The sequence below is a fragment of the Mauremys mutica genome, chromosome 1, assembly GCF_020497125.1.
Source record: "Mauremys mutica isolate MM-2020 ecotype Southern chromosome 1, ASM2049712v1, whole genome shotgun sequence".
NCBI lineage: Eukaryota > Metazoa > Chordata > Testudines > Geoemydidae > Mauremys > Mauremys mutica.
This window is the reverse complement of record NC_059072.1, coordinates 262,578,118-262,599,370: the sequence shown is the minus strand read 5'-3', so window position 1 is coordinate 262,599,370 and position 21,253 is coordinate 262,578,118. Positions and strand designations below refer to the sequence as shown.

General features: G+C 39.8%; 1 protein-coding gene across 1 annotated transcript in view; it reads right to left on the bottom strand.

Moving 5' to 3' along the window:
- Positions 1-4,855, bottom strand: part of METTL21C (methyltransferase 21C, AARS1 lysine) — a 63,665-nt gene extending 58,810 nt beyond the window's left edge. The window contains exon 1 of the mRNA XM_045001869.1: positions 4,725-4,855. Within this exon, the coding sequence (XP_044857804.1) occupies positions 4,725-4,855 (131 nt within the window). The remainder of the gene's footprint in view (positions 1-4,724) is intronic.
- Positions 4,856-21,253: the final 16,398 nt, after the last annotated feature.

Sequence of the window (21,253 nt, the reverse complement as noted above, 5' to 3'; positions counted from 1 at the left end):
CACTGCTACTGACTAGGGACCGAATGGCTAGGCAGCAGTTCTACAGAAAAGGACCTACAGGTTACAGTGGACGAGAAGCTGGATATGAGTCGACAGTTTGCCCTTGTTGCCAAGAAGGTTAACAGCATTTTGGGCTGTATAAGTAGGGGCATTGCCAGCAGATCGAGGGACGTGATCATTCCCCTCTATTCGACTTTGGTGAGGCCTCATCTGGAGTGCTGTGTCCAGTTTTGGGCCCCACACTACAAGAAGGATGTGGAAAAACTGGAAAGAGTCCAGTGGAGGGCAACAAAAATGATTAGGGGGCTGGAGCACATGACTTATGAGGAGAGGCTGAGGGAACTGGGATTGTTTAATCTGCAGAAGAGAAGAATGAAGGGGAATTTGATAGCTGCTTTCAACTACCTGAAAGGGGGTTCCAAAGAGGATGGATCTAGACTATTCTCAGTGGTACCAGATGTCAGAACAGGGAGTAATGATCTCAAGTTGCAGTGGGGGGAGTTTAGGTTGGATATTAGGAAAAACTTTTTCACTAGAAGGGTGGTGAAGCACTGGAATGGGTTACCTAGGGAGGCGGTGGAATCTCCTTCCTTATTGGTTTTTAAGGTCAGGCTTGACAAAGGCTTGGCTGGGGTGATTTCGTTGGGGATTAGTCCTGCTTTGAGCAGGAGATTGGACTAGATGACCTCCTGAGGTCACTTCCAACCCTGATATTCTATTCTATATTCTATTCTATGAGGTTATTTTGTTCTCACAAGGGCTGGTGGCACCTCAAGGAAACATTTGCCAGTTAGCTGATGGTGATTCAAACAAGGTCAGTTCCATCCTGGTCAAGTGCGGAGGCCCCTCATATACAAAAGGCAAGGGTTTGTGGAACAGGAATCAGTGTTTATCTTAATTATTTGCAGTTGGGTTGGAAGAGAGGGTGAGGATGTTTAGTAACAGAGGGGTAGCCGTGTTAGTCTGGTTCTGTAGAAGCAGCAAAGAATCCTGTGGCACCTTATAGACTAACAGACGTTTTGCAGCATGAGCTTTCGTGGGTGAAGCTTTCGTGAGCTTGCATCTGAAGAAGTGGGTATTCACCCACGAAAGCTCATGCTGCAAAACGTCTGTTAGTCTATAAGGTGCCACAGGATTCTTTGATGTTTAGTAAAGTAATCAGATGGTTTTAACTATAACAGTGGTTGACTAATGATTGACTGAGGCTTCAGGAATTTAAGGAGAGAGACAATTGTTTGGCAGTTTTATTGGGGGAAAACATTTTTTTAAGACTGCTCATTTAATTGAAGATCAGACTTAACAGCACAAATGCATATCATCTTCAATAGTATCATGAGATAATGAGGCAGTGTGGTAATCTGGAAAATATCCATGTTAGTCCTCATTATCTGCTGTGGAAACTAATGGTTTGATTTCTGCAAGATGGCCTCCCATGGCATGGGGTACACACTATCCTGAGTAGAACTAGAAAAAAAATCTGTCGCATTTTAAGATACGCAATTTGACACCAATAGATCCCACACTCAATGCAGAAGGGGTTGCACTCTGACATGGCATAATATTTATTAAAAGTAGTGTGCTTCTGCCACAGGACGAAGAAGAAAATTGACTCCAGGGTTTCATTGATACTGGAGAATTGAACCATGTATGATTTAAATGTTAGCACTGGTCTGTATGTGACTTGCACATTACAGAACATTCACACTATTGATTCTATTTCACTTACACTTATCCCTGCACTCACACAAAGCACTTTTCCTTCCTGGGAACCTATCCCACAGTTCCCAGCATAACTAATAAAAACAGCGTCTTGTGAAAACTAGAATGGGGGCCTGCTCCCACTTTCTGTTTGGATGTGACCAAATTCTCTTTGTAGAACAGATGGAAAACTCATACACACAGCTTGCAAGATTTGATCAGTTAGACTCTAAAACTGCTTTCGCCTTGAGCCTGAAAACTGAATGCTGGCCTAAAATTAGTGCTGAACCAAATCCAAATGCTTCTGGATTCACTTCTACCTATAAACAGTTGTCAGTGGTGATCACTTCAATTACAGGTGGAATGTTCTGAATTTGCAATCCAGAATCCTTTATGTCAGCAGTTTAAAAATGAAGATTCACAGTGAGATAATTCCCTTGGAAATTGATATAAACTAAAGGAACAACTGCAGCAATTAAACAGGAAAACATATTCGCCATGTAACTTTCCATTTATATAAATCAGCTTTTATCAGCTTGCTGGAGGGCTCCACCCTCCTCTTCAGCACTGCTCCTGTCCATCATTCTTAAAATACAGGGCCAAAACCTCACTGCAGGAAGCCAACGTAGGTTGGCATATGTGTGACATGGTTTGCCAAATCTTTCTCCTGCTGATTTTATTATCAAACTTGACTCTTCCAGAGACTCTGTGTGCCTGATGTCATTGCTCAGGAATTCTTGGGCTGATTAGTTGTTGCTGGCAATGAGGGAGTCTCTCTCTAATGTCTGGGTCTCAGTGTAATGTTACTATGCATAGCATTTGCCCAGAATAGTGAAGTGTAATATTTTCCCCCCTTTTCAGCTAACTGAAGTACTCCAGTGGCCTATGGACATGTGAGCTCAGTTCTGAAATCTATATTATGTCCTTGAGTTGGCTCATAACGTTAAGCAGGTGATCTAGAAGTGGCCATGGATATTCCAGAAAAGTCGGAGGTTAAACACTGCCTTGTTTTGTTCCTCATAAATAAAAACTGTCTGATGCTGCACCAGTTTTCAAGTGCTTACTACTTTGGACAAAGTCCTGGGTTTCATCTCTCTTGAGAACTTATGCTTGTCAGAAGCCAATGATTTATAAGCACTGAGAAAAAGGAGTGCCAGACATGTCTGGGGCTACAGTCTGTCATATGGATTCCAATAGTTTGCTGCCCATGCAGCATTTCGGGCCACCATAAAAGCTCTTGTAAATGAAGGCAGATTTTGTGACACACGCTCCATAATTTAAAATGGAGGTAAAAGTAACGGACACAATTTACCTTACACGGCAATTCAGCTCAGAAAAGAGCAAATGAGCCAGGTGTTTAATGGGGTATCAGAGGGGTTGGTGTGAGGCCCAGTCTTATTTAACATCCTCATTAACCTCAGAGAGGGAGTGAATAGCATACTAATTAAATGTGTAGCAGACACTAAATTGGGAAACTGTGTGAAAAACAGGAAGGAAATAAAAAGGGGGTTAAGTCTAGCCTAAAAAATATGCTTATGTAGAAATTAGGCTTTGGCCTAAAGTTAACCTAAGTGTACAGGAGTTTGGGACCCTGCACTTTCTAATGTGAGCAGAAATTAGAGATAAGTTGGAGACACTAAGGTGGGGAAACTGAAGTTAGCAAGGACATGACCCAAGGTTATGTGGCTGATTTGTTTTGGTTACAACTGTTTTGAGCAAGGTTTTAATGAGTGTTTTTGAGAATTGTGGATGTTTTATTAAAATGCTGTCTATATTGATAGTATGGGAAGGACATTGGGGCAGATGTTAATTTAAAATAATGTGTAATGTAAAAGGCCAATAAGGAGCTGGCAGAAATATAACTATGGGAAGGGGCAGTTTAATGTTAATTAGTATTATAATGGATTACAAAAGGAGTAGTTTGTTAATTTGTGGAGCATGCTAATTAACGTCAGAAGGGTACCATTAGGTGCCAATATTATAAGGTTTTATTTCTGTTGTCAGGGGACTGATCACACACTGATATACCATTTTATCTTTGAGTGCAAGTATAATTGTATTGTGTACATGGTAATTGCATGCCTGATAACTTAACTGTTTTTCTTTTGAATAAAGTTTGGTTTTATCATTCAAAGTGTTGCGTAGTGGTCCTCTACTAATACATTTTCTGTAACTGAACTAGTGGCGCAAACCTGAAAACTAAGTTGTTTTATTGCATCCTTTAACAATTTAATATTAATTGGGAATATTTCAAGATAAAGGCTACAAAAGGTTACATAAGAGAGATTAGAATGGTAAGTAAAAACAACAAAATTAAATTCAAGATGGAAAAATGCACACTAGTGCATTGGAGGAAAGAAACTAAAAGATATTCAGTGGAAGAAAGTCCTTGGAAAGCTATAATGCCAAGAGGGACAAAGGAATGGTAGAGGAGATGAGCTTGTAGTTTTATAGCAGCAAAAAAAAAAAAATCTGTGCCTGTAAGATGGTCGCGGTCCCCTCCCTGTCCAACATGGTGGGAGGCCAGGCCCTCTCACTGCAATGCTCCTAGAGCGATTCTGTTCAGGGCGTTGGGCAGCAATCAGTTAAAGCTCTAGCCTGCAGTGAGGCAGAGCAGTAGGGAGACTGTCTACCTGGAGCCCTCAATCGGGGTGGGGCAGCAATCAGTTCAGGTAATGGCTCTGGCCAACAGTCAGGTAGACCAACAGTGCAGTCTAGGGGGAGATTAGCTCTCTCACGAGAGAGCCAGCCAAACCATCTGGCATCCTAGCTCAGGCAGGTGCAAGACCAATGCAGGCCTCCTGGCTGAAAGGTGGGGAGTCTGCCACCTCCAAAGGTAGGGTGGCAGAAGATAGGGGGACACAGGCCTACCCACTCCAATGCGTGCCAGCTCAAGGCCCTCACAACAGCGGAGTGGTCAGCAGGGAAATCCAGCCACAAAACACTGGCCAGCTTGCAGTCACTCACACAGATGAACCCTATTCAGCTTCCCTGGGCTCCTTCCTACACTCACAGTCCGGGGGTACCTGGATTCTGGGATTGTCATTGGTCTCACTGGAGTAAATGGCAAGTGGCTGCCCCAACAGCTCCTCAGTGTTCCTAGCATCTGGCAGCTCCAGCAGTCCTTCCGGGTCTCTGGCATTGTAGCAGCCTCCATCAGATCCAGGCTCCAGCAGCATAGAGAGGCATCCTGCTCCTCTGGCAGCTCTGCTCTCACTAAGCTAGAGGGCTGGCCTTTTATATTTCCGGTTCCTGTTCTCTCCCACACACACACACACACACACACACCTCTGCTTCTGGTGGGGTGGCTGCGGAGATTTGAATTGTGTTTAGCAGCCACAGCGGCAGATGAGAAAAAATGATAAAGTGAAATCACCAACCTTTTTGCATGTTGTTGGGGAGGAATCATTGGATATTTATAACAACTTTAAGTTTGAAGAATGCGGACTAAATTTGAGGAATATTGCATGCCAAAAAGGAATGAAACCTTTGAGAGACACAAAATGTTTACATGCATGCCAAAAACTGATGACACCATTGAACAATATGTCACAGAATTAAGGAAACTCAGTAAAACCTGTGCCTTTGGTGAGCTGACAGAGTCTCTGATCAGAAACAGAATCATTTGTGGCATTAAAGACAATGTGTTAAGAGAGCGACTGCTCCATGAAGACTTAACTTTCAAAAAAGCTCTCCAGATCTGCAGGACAACAGAAACTGCGAAAGCACCAGCCAAAGAGCTAAATTCACCAGAAGGGGTTATCCATGTACTAAGTACAAAAGAATACAGCCAGAATAGGTCAAATCAAAGAGTGGAAAATTACTGTTAGGAGGGAGACTGGGTACAGACAGTTATGTGGAAGGTGTGGATCACAGCACGGCCCCAAACAGTGTGTTTCCTTTGGGAAACTCTGTCAGAACTGTGGGGAAAATAATCATTTTGCAAAATGCTGCAGATCCCAAATGCAGAAAAGCCAAGTGCATTCAGTTAAAGACAATCTGGTTGAGGAGTTTTTATAGATGTACTGGGATCTATCAAACCTGACGAGAGGGACTGGATTCTGCCTATTGAAGTGAATGGAACAATTATTCCACTGAAACTGGACACAGGAACGCAGATTAATATTTTGTGTGAACAAGATTATGAGAGACTGAAAATAAGACCAAAATAGGGATCAACAAAAATAAAAGTAACTGAGATGTAACTGATTATTCTGGAACAAATATACCAGTGAAGGGGAGGTGCATAGCTAGCATCAACCATAAAAACACCATGTACAGGCTCCCATTCATTGTAATGTCAAAGGAGATGACACCAATTTTAGGCCTGGCTGCAAGTGAGAAACTCAGTCTGGTAAAATGGGTGCTCTCACTACAAGCTCATACTGAATCTGGTTATGAGGCACTCTTTCGGGAATATCATGACTGTTTCAAGGGCTGGGTTACTTGCAGGGTGAACATACAATCCGGATAAACAAGCAGTTCTATCCAATTATCCATCCATGTAGAAAGGTGCTATTTGCACTCTGTGATGCAAGCTCAGCCCTGAGTTAAGAATGGAAGGAATGCAAGTAATACAAAAAATTGAGAAGCCAACAGAATGGGTGAACTCCCTCATCATTGTGGAGAAAAGTAACAGCCAGCTATTCATATGCTTAGGTCCCAGAGACCTCATTTCAAACTACCAACCAGAGAAGAGATTATGGCTCAGTTTGCAAATGCTCAATATTTTAGAAAATTGGATGCATCCTCTGGTTTTTGGCAGCTAAAATTAATTAAAGAAAGCTCAAAACGATGCACATTTAATATGCCATTTGGAAGATACAGATTTTTGCACTTACTCTTCAGCACCAGAAGTGTACCACAAAACCAGACTATTAACGGTGTTGACACCTCAATGAATGACATCATCATCTGGGGCTCAACAAAAGAAGAGCATGATCGGAGACTTGGGGAAGTCCTGGATGTAACTAGAACTGCAAACCTCAAAATAAATAGAGAGAAATGTGCTTTAGGAGTTACAAAACTGACTTATGTTGGGGACATTATTTGCAATGAAGGTGTAAAACTTGATAAGAGGAAGATTTCAGCCATTGAAATGATGCCATGTACCCAGTCAAAGAAAGATGTCCAGTGGTTCCCGGGAATGGTTATGATGGAAAATTCATATCTAATCTATCTACCAAAGCAGCATCTCAGAGAAAACTCCTAGAGAATAAAAATTAATGGTACTGGAGTGCAGAACAGTAGGAATCATGGGAAGGTTTAAAACAACAACTGATACAAAAACCAGTGTTGAAGTTTTATACACCAGGAAAACATCAGCGGATGCTTCACAGTCTGGGTTACGTGCAGTGATTTCACAGAAGCATGAGGATTGTTGGCAACCAGTAGCCTATGCATCAAAATCACTGACTGAGGCAGAAATCAGATATGCACAGATCAAGAAGGAGCTTTTAGGAATACTATTTGCCTATGAGAGATTAAATCAGTAGATTAATGGACAGACAGTGAAAGTTGAAACAGACCACAAGCCCCTGATAGCTTTATTTAGGTGGTAAGGGTGGAGCCTGGGGGAGGCAGGGCAGGGGAAGGGCCTTGGGGGGAAGAGGCTGGGCATGGGTGGGAGAGGTTCCAGCATTCTTGTTGGAGTATATGGTTTTTAAATATTACAAAGTTGGCAACCCTACTCAGTTCACTTTGGTTTCAGTGAATGTTGAAGGGGCTTAGCACCTCCCATGATCACGCCCTAGATAAATACTAAGAATTTTTTAATGTATATCTATAAAATATAGTGCATTTATTACATTAAGCGGACAACTTGCAGCAGTTTATAGATCTATTTCCTTGGTTGCCTAGTACTCATATAATACAAGCCTACATATGAATATTCAAAAAAACAGTAAGTTTGGTGATGAGTCTTGTGAAACTGATTGTCCTGAATAAATGCTGGATGAAGCACTAATGAACAAACTACATGAAAACCAAAATGATTTATATAGAGAAACATAACTTCAAACATGCCACAAGTTCTTTAAAGTACATATATTTTCTCTCCTCAATTGCGGATTCCATTTACAAAGGATTGTAAGTCATATAAACATTCCATAGGTTCATACACTAGTCATAACATGTTGACTTTTTTATAATATGAAAGCACTATTAGATAAAGCAAGCAGCATTGCCAACACTCAAAGAGTATTCCTGAGTGACCCAATTTGAGGTACATTTTATGCTGCTCACAATTCACAAGAGCAGTATGAGACAGACATGATTTTGTCATAGCTACTTTCTTGCCCTACCTGGAGGCGGGTTCACCTACAGTAACAGAACTGTAGGGAATTATGTTGAGAGTGCTCTGCTCCATGTCAGGTCTCAGGAAAAGCAAGTAGTATGGATTATAGAATCATTCCCTTCAATGAACAAATGGTGATGTAGGAACTAAAATGTTCCTTAATACGTTGGAGAGAGAAGAAAATGCTTGCTCCACTGGGAGGGGAGGAAGGGAAAAGAGTGCAGTCTTATCTAAGATGCCAGTTTGAGAGGAGACCCTTGTATGTATTTGAGCTTGGAAGTTGAGTTGTGCAAACACCCAGCAAGGGTGGGACTTTTCCTCCTAGTTGCTGCAATGAGGGACTTACCTTTAAGAGTTCAAGAAACATACAACTTTAAATTATAGCTATTTGCCAACTGAAATTATTGAGGAACGCTACTAAGAGGTTCTAATTTGGTTATCAATATATGGGCAAAATGATTCACTTTAAGTTTATTAGATGTAATGTTGGTAAATATTAATCTTTTATTATTTTATTTTTATGTTAACTCACGATTCTTTGATCAAAAAATATCCCAGAAACTTCTCTATGTCAGCCAAAGAGCTGTTTAAACCCTAAGGCCAAAGAGTGTTTTGTTTTAGACTAATGAATGTCTGTAAAATCATAGCAGGAATGTACTTAATTATCCAATCTGTTTTCTACCCTGAACTTTAGCTGACCCTTAAATGTTATCAATAAGCTGAATTATAGTGGGACCTTAGTATGTTGTTAATAATGGATTGTGTGTCCTCTTACTTTAACCTTTGACCCTTAGGAAAATATATCCAGATGTCCAGAAAAGAACTATTTGTAATTGATATGGTGCAGGTGTTTTCTGTGATTAAGATAATGTTCTATCGAAAAATCCCTTTAGCTTATCAGGAACTACACTTACAGATTATTTCTGCCATAATGACTTAGTTACAGTTATTTTTTATGATTGATAAAATAATGGATTGATAAACAGGCATCTTTAGCTTATCAATCAGGTAAACCAAATACCATGAAAAGAGTTCTAAAGATCAACAGGTCTTTTTCTTTGTCTCTTTTCTGTAAATACACATACTGTAGTATATAAAGGAATGAATTTTGGGGAGTTAGACAGAAGTAAAGTAACCTGCCAACAATCCTCCAGTCTCATATTGGTACGTGTGTTTCCCTTCTGTATTCTGTATAGTGCTGTATTAAGTATTAATTGATTGTCTTACTTAACTAAAACTTCAACTAAGTTGGTTATTTTACATCACGTCTAATTAAATCCAAACAAGTAACAGTAGTCACACATGAGTCTCTGAATCTTAAATACTCTGATACATAATACAAACTCATCTAGAATACTTGGGGTGGAAGTGGGAGAAGTTGTGTATCTCCTGAGAAAACAGGTATTGAGATGTTCAGAGATTAAGTGGATTACCACAGATGGCTCTACTCCAAAATACTAGAAAAAAATATTGACAGGAGAGACCTCAGCAGTCCAGAACCTAGTTTGGGGATCTTCATAATAGGATAATACTGAGAAACCAGGCTGATTTAAGGTACCAGAGAAAATTTTCATGAATTGGTCCAGATCCCCAGCTGGTGCAAATTGGGATAGCTCCATTGCCTTCATAGAAGTACACTGATTTACATGAGTGAAGCAGAAAGCACTCTGAGGGTGTTAGACTGCAGACTATCAAAAAGACTTCATAAGAGAGAATCTTATCTAAAACTGTACAGCAACACATTAAGGTTTAAGGAACTGGATCACATTTAACGGACTGGATTAATTGTTTACATTTCCACAAAGAGGCAGAAAACCAAAGTAGATAGGCTTCAATAAACTTATTTAGACTCAATAAACCCAGTTGAAATTTGTGGTACTGTATTTCATGGTGGGTATTCCTTTATTCTGAGTCTTATTCAAAGCTGAGAACATTGCAGATGCTGTACAATATAATAATTATAATTAACAGACACCCTTTCTGGTAATCTCAGTAGAGAGAGCAAAGATTAAACCAGTGTGGATATTACACCTACTCCTCCTACTCCTAGAGATGGGTCTCTCTAGATTCATGGTCAAGGCGTATTGCAGGGGCAGTGTGGGGAGGATTATACTACAGTTGCTCATGATACTCGATATGTGAATAAATCATGGATTTCATTTTCTAATTTTCATGAGCACTAAATTCAGTTTAAGGGGAAAAGCAATGCATTTTGCTGCATTTTGGAATGAAGCCAATGATTAATCTAAATAAAGATTTGTTAAGAATTTCCAATAAGAAATAAAATGTATAGTTTGAGCTCTTAGATTCAATGCTCTAACCTGACATTTATACTATAAATAGCAATAATCTCTTCAGATAAGTAACTCTCTCTAGTATGAGTAACTACATGACTGTGAATGGTATCACTTTTTTTGGACCCACAGTTAAATGTTAAAGGTTCCCATATCTTAGTGCATTAAGTACTTGGTTAAAATAAGAATAAAACTGACAGTGGCAATGCTGCTCCTTGCTACCTTTACACATGCTAATCCTTTGTAGAAATGGTGTAGACATTATATAATACGTGCATATATGCTGAAACTTCAGAGTAAAAATGTCCAAAGAATCCAATATTGTATTGCATGGATGTGCCTAAATCATTAGTTCTCATTTTGCAGCAATAGAGTATAGAGAGGTTTGTCCATTGGGTTTTATCCTAATTAGCTCACTGATAGTCCAAGAAAGAGAACAGCCACAAAGTATGTCACATGCTGCCAACAATTCTCCAATGAAAAGTTCTAATGAATTGTAACAGCTGCTACATGAACATAAGGTAAATGCTTCTTATCAAATATCACTGACGGATTGCAGCACCCCTAAAGGACTGAAGAATTTATAGCAGCAAGACGACTTTATCTGACAGCACACATTGTGATAATACATCTATCACATGGCCTAATTAAAGTGATGAAATCAAGTACTATTATCTGTCTGACTTACTCTTAAACAATAACACACACACACACACACACACATAACCCACCCAGGCAACTAGGTAGCAATCTTGACAAATATGAATTCTATCACTCAATATTTTAATGAGAGAGGGAGAAAAGTCATTTTATTTCATGTGAATGATTCTTCCAAACCCAATACATCAGCTTTATCACTAGAACAACCTGTATCATCTCTGTTTGATCATCTCCCTCCATCTATTTTTGTGTGGATAGCTCCAAATTGATTTGTTTTGAGAACATAAGAACATAAGGACGGCCATACCGGGTCAGACCAAAGGTCCATCTAGCCCAGTATCTGTCTACCGACAGTGGCCAATGCCGGGTGCCCCAGATGGAGTGAACCTAACAGGCAATGATCAAGTGATCTCTCTCCTGCCATCCATCTCCATCCTCTGACGAACAGAGGCTAGGGACACCATTCTTACCCATCCTGGCTAATAGCCATTTATGGACTTAGCCACCATGAATTTATCCAGTTCCCTTTTAAACATTGTTATAGTCCTAGCCTTCACAACCTCCTCAGGTAAGGAGTTCCACAAGTTGACTGTGCGCTGCGTGAAGAAGAACTTCCTTTTATTTGTTTTAAACCTGCTGCCTATTAATTTCATTTGGTGACCCCTAGTTCTTGTATTATGGGAATAAGTAAAAAACTTTTCCTTATCCACTTTCTCAACATCACTCATGATTTTATATACCTCTATCATATACCCCCTTAGTCTTCTCTTTTCCAAGCTGAAGAGTCCTAGCCTCTTTAATCTTTCCTCGTATGGGACCCTCTCCAAACCCCTCATCATTTTAGTTGCCCTTTTCTGAACCTTTTCTAGTGCTAGAATATCTTTTTTGAGGTGAGGAGACCACATCTGTACACAGTATTCGAGATGTGGGCGTACCATGGATTTATATAAGGGCAATAATATATTCTCAGTCTTATTCTCTATCCCCTTTTTAATGATTCCTAACATTCTGTTTGCTTTTTTGACCACCTCTGCACACTGCGTGGACATCTTCAGAGAACTATCCACGATGACTCCAAGATCTTTTTCCTGACTCGGTGTAGCTAAATTAGCCCCCATCATATTGTATGTATAGTTGGGGTTATTTTTTCCAATGTGCATTACTTTACATTTATCCACATTAAATTTCATTTGCCATTTTGTTGCCCAATCACTTAGTTTTGTGAGATCTTTTTGAAGTTCTTCACAATCTGCTTTGGTCTTAACTATCTTGAGCAGTTTAATATCATCGGCAAACTTTGCCACCTCACTGTTTACCCCTTTCTCCAGATCATTTATGAATAAATTGAATAGGATTGGTCCTAGGACTGACCCTTGGGGAACACCACTAGTTATCCCTCTCCATTCTGAGAATTTACCATTAATTCCTACCCTTTGTTCCCTGTCTTTTAACCAGTTCTCAGGTTAGTCAAACCTCAGATTTTATTCCCTGAGGATAAAATCGTGCTTGCCATGCACAAATAGCCCTGTTGTGTAAAGCCAGACAGATTTGCAAGACACCAATCTGAATGTTTGGACAATGTCTTTGATGTTGCTGTGCAAAGTTCTGATATTTGCAGAAAGTGATGCAGTGAGCTGACAATACTGATTGACTGGTGTGGCAATATCACACCAGAGCTACAAGCCTTTACTGCTGAGAGTTTATTTGCAATAACCACCCTTGGATTCCTGTAAAATGCTGCTCAGTTGTATAGTGGATGCTTTAGATATTACATTAGTGACCTTTTCTAGCTTCCAGTATAACACAAGCAACTGATAATAAAAATGTTGATGCATTAAATTCATTTCTTCATAGATTATGGTCTAGGTATATACTTGTAAAAAGCGACAAAGAGTCCTGTGGCACCTTATAGACTAACAGATGTATTGGAGCATAAACTTTTGTGGGTGAATATTCACCCACAAAAGCTTATGCTCCAATACATCTGTTAGTCTATAAGGTGCCACAGGACTCTGTCGCTTTTTACTGATCCAGACTAACACGGCTACCCCTCTGATAGTAGGTATACTTGGTCCTGCCTTAGCAGGGAGGGGGTCAAAGTAGATGACCTCTCAAGGTCCTTTCCTTACATTTCTATGATTCTATGTGAAAGAATGTCATACTACTCTTACAACTAATGGGAAGCCTGGCTCCTTCTCAGTTAGAGTTAGGCCATTTAGATACCATGGAAACATGAAAAATGGACTTTATTACAACAACATTTGTTGGACCCAGGCATTTTGGGTGTATTAAAGAGCTAGTGTATAAGTGGGTTGGTAAAATGGGAATTAGAAAAGGAGGAATCTAACTGGCTGATGAAGGTTCAGATTGTGTGGGTATCCAGCATTATTGCACAGAATGGAATCCATCAGACTCTTTCCCATCCCAGAAGTCATTATTCCCTTACTGCCGAAAAGAACACTATGGAATACTTTTACAGTATCTTCCCTTATTGCATATTTTTATTTAATCTTTTTCATTTTTTCAATTACTAAAAGCTTCAGGATCCAAAAGTCCTAAAGTTCACGTCTCTCTTTGCAAACTGCCAGCTGAAAGTTGGAAGCTAAAAACCTATAACATGAAAGTCCTCACTCTGAGACATCTATCTCACTAAGTATGAATGCTGTACGGATTGCCATAATATCTGAGTGCCTACAGTATCTAGCTAGCTATTGGTGGCTTTTCTGAGACTATTTCCAGGGAAACAAGGTTCAGTAGGGGGAAAATAAGGTAAATGTGAGTATTTTAAAATACTTTTTACATTAATATATGACAGTTGTTATCTACATGGAAAAGTAATAGTGGGAAAGAGCAGCCAGTATCATGTTGACCAGGCAATTCTCTTTCAACGCCTTTTAGTCCACGCATCAGTTTAGCAAACTTTAATTTATGCAATGGGGAGTAAAGCTGAAAGTTGTTTGCCTTGGCTGAGGAAGAAGATAACTATGATATTGTTATTAAAATCTGGTGAGCATTTCATTAAAATAATTAAAGTAACATATGGAAAGGCATGCTTTTACAAAAGGATGCAGAACCCCTCCCCTCCAAAAAACCACCCAAGCATGCCTTATATATACAGGCAGAGCAATGTGACTTCAATATCACTAAGGAAATTCTCTGAAGAAATCATCTATTGGTTGAAACTTTACACAAAGAACGTCCAGAAAAATTACACTTAATGTTGGACTCTGGCACATGCAGAACAATAAGCACAGTAATTTGTGTTAATGAAAATGCAAGTCACCTGGGTTAATATTTTCAGGTGTAACTAAAGGATTGAGGCACCTAAGTGCCATTGACTTTCAGTGAGAAAGCAGTGGAAGCATAGGGCAGGAAGTACCATATAAAGTGAAAAGGCAAGCACCATTAAAACATTCCTCCTAAGAGCAAGGAGTCCCCGAGCAGAAATGTGGCAGGTGCAGCAAGGGAAAATATAGAACAAATGAGATCTGCTTAGTCAGTGAAGCGTGTGTGGGAAATGTCAGAGAAAAGAACACTAAGAGGACTGAAACCAGAGAGATAAAACGAGCAAGTATGTGTGATGCCTGGGATGTATTATTAAAGGCAGCATTCATGAGCAGGCTTGGACTGTCAGCGTCAAGATTTATTATGCTACTGTTAAATTTAAAATTGATTCAGGAGCAGAGGTGACTGTAAAGAGACTTTTAAGGAAAAGAGCTCTAGCCTTAAACTGGAGTAATCCAGGGAAGAACACTATAGTCCAGGACAGACAAGTTGCCTGAGGTCTGGTCTACACTACAGAGTTAGGTCGATGCAAGGCAGCTTATGTCAACCTAACTATGGAAGTGTCTGCACCAGTGGTTCCCCAACTGAGGTTAGTGAAATGTTACAGGGGGTTCTTGGGGAAAAAATCCCTAATGGCAGACAGAGCTGTCCCTAGGAACCCTGGGCAGCACAGGGCCAGGAGCCCGGAGCCCCTGGACTTCCAACAGCTAAGCAGACCAAAGCAAGCATATCTATCACACTGAGATTTAAACGTCAAGACTCTTTATAAGAAATGGAAAGGGAGGTGGATATTTTTTGCTGTTTTTAAAATTAAATAAGCAGCTAGTATTATTTTTAAAATTATTATGAAGAACAAGTTTAAGCTTTGTTGTAACACGTGTTGTTTGCCTGGACTGCTCAAGACCTGAATGCTTGTGTAGGAGGAACTCTCTGAGTTGGCTTCTTAAATACCTTCATGTTGTTTCACATCTCATACTCCTTGATGAAACATGGGAGCCTTGTCTTATAACAGACTTATTCAAAGTGATACAAGCTACGAAAGTGAGATCTTGGAAGAGTGTTGCCATTTTCATAATGTAAAAAAAATACTGTAATGATAAATAAATAATAATAAATAGTGTGTAATAAGCATGTCATAAAAACAAATTTTATATTTCCAAGATCACTACTTTTATAATTTATACTCAGGTGAAGGAGAAAATCCCTGGAAATTTTCATTTTTAGGAGGGGGTTCATGCGACTTGATATTTTAGTTAAAGGGGTTCACAGGTTGTTAAAGTTTGGGAATCACTGGTCTACACTTAAATTTTGCTCCTGCCAGTGTAACTGTCCCACTACGCTGACTTAATAACTCCACCTCCACAAGCAGCGTAGAGTTATGGTTGATGTTGTTATGTCAACACAATGTCAGTGTTGCTTATTTCAACTGTTACTGGCTTTCAGGCACCATCCCATAATGCCCACACTGACTGTACAATCAATACAAGCGCTCCAGGTGAGGACATGCACTGCTAACACAAGGAGTGAAGTGTAGACATGCACAAGTGATGTAATTACTGTGGTGGCTGTATGCCAATTATGTTAGGTCGACTTAATTTTGTAGTGTAGACATGGTCTGAGTCAGTTCAAGAATAAAAGAGTATGTATATGACACCGCAGTCCATAATGACAATGCACTGCACATAACCTTCTAGATTAAATCAGAGCCATTGAGATAGATCCCATAAAACACGTAGTAGAAGCTGGGATGGTGTTTGGTGAAACTAGCCTGCTTAAAGAAAAAACAGTTTGATCCTCTTGAAAAAGGGCCTATATCTTTTGTGCTCAGCACACTCTGCTTCCTAAAGTGGAAGAAGAACTTGATAGGAAGGTGAAGAATGGTGTAATAGAGCATATTCCTGAACTGACAGAGTGGTGCTTATTGTACCCCTTATGAGAAAAATGGACACCTCCATAACATCATAGATCTAAAAAGACTCAATAAGCATTAAGGAGGGAAAAGTATCATTTCCTCACTGTGGAAGGTGCAGTCTCTAAGTTAACTGATGATACAACAGTAATCTCCTCACTAGATGCAGCTAGTGGATTCTAGTAAGTTCTGCTCCACCCTGTCAGAACCAAGCTAACAACTTTTAGAACACCATTTGGAAGATATTTCTCATGTCACCATCTGGTCTGTATAACAAGCATCCCAGAAATCTTTGAGAGAAGTGAGAGAGGTTCTGCACAGGGTGGAGGAAGTGGAAGTCTATATTGATGCCATTTTAGTTTATTGACAGTCTAGGGAAAAGCATAACCAAAAATAAAACATGTTCTGATGGCAATAGAGACTGCTGGAATACATTTTTCTCTCTCTAATTGTATGCTACACCCAACTCAACTCAACTGTTCTTAGAGTGTGTAATTGGCAAGTATGTCAGAAGCTATCCTCCATTTTTGTTTTGTTGTTGTTACCCTCCTTGTTGGCCTCCCTTCTTGTTGCTTAGTTTGGCATTCTTTTGGTAACCCTCACTTCTGATTGGGTAGTTTTGAAAGAATGCTACCCAACAACAGGGATAGTGGCGGGAAATTTAGAAGAGAGGGAAAGGTCACCTGACCCCAGAAAAAAAATCTGCCTAGCAACACTAGGTTATATAAGGGCTCTAAACCCTACAGAGGGTGCCGTCCACCCCAGTGACAGTCTATGCTTGCGCTCAGTACATCAAGATAGAAGATTGAAGACACCATTCTTGTTCTTGACATCTGTCCATTCCTGTCGTCTCCATTCCTGTGGTTTCTGTGGTTCTAGTTTTTGTTGGTTCCCTATGTTTCTGCCCAGCTCTTTGGGACTCTTGATCATTGCTTTTGGTTCTCCTCTGGTCTCCCTTGTAGACTGGTAAAGTAAACAGTTTATGTCATCTTTGTACCCACATATGTTTAGTTCTGGGTCTGGGCTTTATGCCTCTTTTGAGTAAACCATCAATTTGTTTGTAATACTCCCCCTTTTACTTTAATCCTTTGTGTCCTTTAATTGAGATACAGCAGAATTCCAAATACATTGCCTCCCCTGTCACCATCTACAAGGTAATGGAAGAGAGATCAGTACACATTGCTAAGAGAATTCTTCAGCAAAAGACTCCATAAAGCTGCTGAGCTATAGAGAAATGTCTGTAACTGAGCTCAGCTACTTATTGGTCAATGATGCCGTCTTATATAACTATGATGCCAGTCTTGGGGTATCTCTTAACTGTCTAAAATGGCTCTGGTTAAAGAATGTGTGGCTGAGCAATGCAGGCTCTCTTTAATTGTTGGAATGCAGTCTGAGGTTTACTCAAGTTTAAACTAAGAGACCCACTCCTGATAAAACTGGATGAGAAAAAATACTGGACACCAGCAGTTGACATTGGATGTTGCCTACACATACTCAGAGACTACATGATTGAAACAGATTAGGGTCAATGGTACAGAAGAAACAGGCACCTACAGCTGGTTCTAAATCCAGCTGAACTGTCAAGTTATCCCAGCAGCAATGGTATTTGCACCATAACCTTAGTCAAGGGAAATAATCTTTCTGAGATGAGTTCTGAATCCATTGAACAGGATTCTGCATCTCCAAGATCAGAATATGATCAGCTCTGTACAAGTGGTAAAACTGGGGACACATTTGGATCTATAAATTGTTTTTAAATATTAACTCTTCTTAAAGAATGTTTATACAGGAAAAGAGAGGGAAAGTGGATGTTGGGCACTACTAGGCCTTTCTCTTCTCAGGCAGTAGTGCTCCTTTGTGGTTCAAGATATCTAATTCTGGAGTCCTAGGTAAGTATTTAAACAATAGCTTTATTTATGAAAGTAAAATAATAAACACTGTAACTCTGTTGGTCAGGCAGAGACTCAGCAGGACAACCTGGCTAGCAGATAACTCCTGGACAGATAACTTTAGATAATACATATACTGCATATGGATGCCAGTTAACTATTGATTAACAATTGACCAGTCAATTCAAAGCATGAATCAGTTATTGATAGGTAAACAGCTTAACAAATCAGGAACTGTTCCTGTGTAAACTAGTAACTGTCGCTGGATAGAGTAAGACCAGTCCCCTTAACATGAATCATAACTATAACAAGACTTGGATACCTGCGGTCCTCAGATCCACCAAGGTCACTTATCAGACACCTTTATTGACAGCTCCTAGGCTCCACTCATTCTTCTGGCCCTATACTGTTAGCACAGGCTACAGTGGATATGTTTACTGTTTCTTTAAAATTATAGTAGGAAGTCAGGCAATAGTGGGGCTGGGAAAAGTTTTACAGTGAAGCACGGAGAGAGAGGTTTTAAGGTTAATACTGTATTCCTTTTTCTAATAAGGTCTCTTATTCAGTGTTAGAAGAAAATGACTGTGATTCTTTACCATTGTTAAATGCAAACATTTTGTTGTCATTATTTTCCCATTCTCTCCCAGCTCCGTAGATAGCCTGGAAAGGATTTGATTTTTATCAGTAAATGTTAGTAAACATTGATTTCACTATACATATACAAATAAATGAAAAAAAAATCTCCATCGATTACTGTCAAAATTTACAGATAGGCAAAGTGAGAAAAATGCTACTTGAGAACATATTAGAGTCCAACCTTAAAGTGTATAAAATGTGTTGTAAACTTCATATTTACAGTTTTGCTAAAACTGCTGGCCCTAGCATTAACAGCACTGCAGCTAATTATGCAGCATTCATTAGTGTGTTGGGGTCAAAACTGAGGAAAAGCATAAATCCAGTTATGTTTGTGGTGGGGGGAGCACCTGCACTTGTACGGTAACAGAGGCCAAGTTTGTTGTTTTATTTCAATGATGGGTTGCAAGAGGAAAGCTGTAGAGGAATATTGCAGAGAATACTCTGACCTCAAACATAAAATGGTGAAAAAGCCTGGAAATGGAAAGAAGGACATTTTGTGCTGCAAAGTTTGTAAAACAGACAGGCAAATTGTACTGCTGAACATTTGAGTAATAAGTCTCATCTGAAATGAAAAGAAAGCCAAGCAAAAAGATAACCCAAAGTTCAATGGAAGCCTATTTGGAAAGAATGAAACAAACGAAGCAAGAAGCTGCAGATTTTCTACACGATCTAGTACGTGCGTTGTGCTTTGAGGTAATTCCAGTGAATGCTGTCCATGGTTCAAGTTTTTTTATTAGCTCTGCTCCACAAGTATGCACCAGCAGTGTGCACTTGTCCAGAATTGTCAGCTGGAAGAAAAATACCTTCATGAAGTTTTCACTCTTAAGCTTCAATTAAGGATCTTTTGCACGCTGACAAATTCTCTTTAGAAATTGATGAAACCCCAGAGCTTGCTGGACAGTCAACAATTAACATCCTTGCAGTGTTTTACAGTGATAAAAATAAATCAATAAATACTATTCTATTAAAATCCTCTACTGTCCTTCACTGCAATGTGGGAATCATTTCAATTTGGGTTCAAGATGTATTGTGAGAGCATGACTAAATGTCGGAAAACTGTGAATTAATAGTGACTTCAGGATATAAATGCTTAGTAAAGAATTTGAAAGAAATATCCACACCAGCTTCACATTCCATGTATTGCTCACCTTTTGCATGTAGCCATTAATCATGCAATCAAAATTGAGTTCCACAACATCAGTGAATTTGTGATACATTTTCCAGTGATATTTGAACGTGTTAACAGGAAAAGGCAAGCATTTTTTCAAGTTTGTGCAAGCAACAACATGAGCCTCTCAGGTTTGCATGTGCCCTCTTGTGTGGTGCCATCATGCTGGTTTTTCCTGGTCAGAGGCAGCAAAATTCATTCATGCACATTGGGACAGTGAAAGACTTTGTCATTAAAGAGAAGGATGCAGTCATTTCAAAGATGGCAATGAAATTATACCAGATAGTCAAGGATGATGGAAATTACCAAGTACTGTATTGCAAGTTATCTTTGGGGCAGGGGCAGCTCTAGGCCCCAGCACGCCAAGCGCGAGCTTAGGGAGGCATGCCGCAGGGGGCGCTCTGCCGGTCGCCGGGTCCCTGCTGTGGAGGGTCCGCTGGTCCCACAGCTTCGGTGGACCTCCCGCAGGCAAAGCTTTGGCAGAGCGCCCCCCGCGGCATGACACCGTGCTTGGGGTGGCGAAATGTGTAGAGCCGCCCCTGCTTTGGGGAATATCCCTGGGGCTCATTTGCAAATGGAAACAAATGCACTCTGATATATCACACAGACACACTGCTTAAATGCAATTTACAAGTTGCTGCTGATGTAGATAATATCTTAAAGGAAGTGGAATGCAAGTCAATGGGCTTCCTTTAATCTGTATCGCATGCTTTCTCATCAGAATTTCAAAATAAACTGAAGGCCACTTTATCTCACTATGTACATGATGGACTCTGCATTGGGTGCTTTTCTTTGCTAGCAATAAAGTGTTTGATTCACTTTGTAGAGGCTCAGATGTCACACAATTTTAATAACTATGAAAATATTTTCCCTTGCAAGGAAGAAGAGTTAAAGCACGATTTTGACTTGTACATGCAGCGGCAAATGCCCTGTGATGACAGCATAACAGCACTTGAATCCTGGAGAAGTGAAACCCAGTCATAGACTGTTATGTTCAGTATAACATTATGTGCACTTGCAGTGCCAGTAGTTTCAGGGTCTGTGGAAAGCTCATTCAGTCTGTTTAGAAAAGTTCAAGACAAATGTTGCATGTGCTTCTCCGAAGACTGACTTGGGCAGCTTAACCTTTTGTACTACAAAAAGGAAATAAGATCAGATGTGGAGAGCTTTTGAAATCTGGACTCACCTGCTGATTTTACCAATTAAATATGTATTCCAGTACCTGTAGCAAAAGGCCTGAGGTTTTTTTTTTAAAAAATGTATTGCTTGACCTTCCAAGATGTGGGAACTGAAGACTTTATGGGCAAAATCAAGTGATTTTGATTTTGAATTAGGCTTGTTACAAATGGGCTAGCCAATGAATAGTAAAAATAGTTATGATTTGTTGATTTAGGGTGTGTCAACACCAGAGGTGAAAGT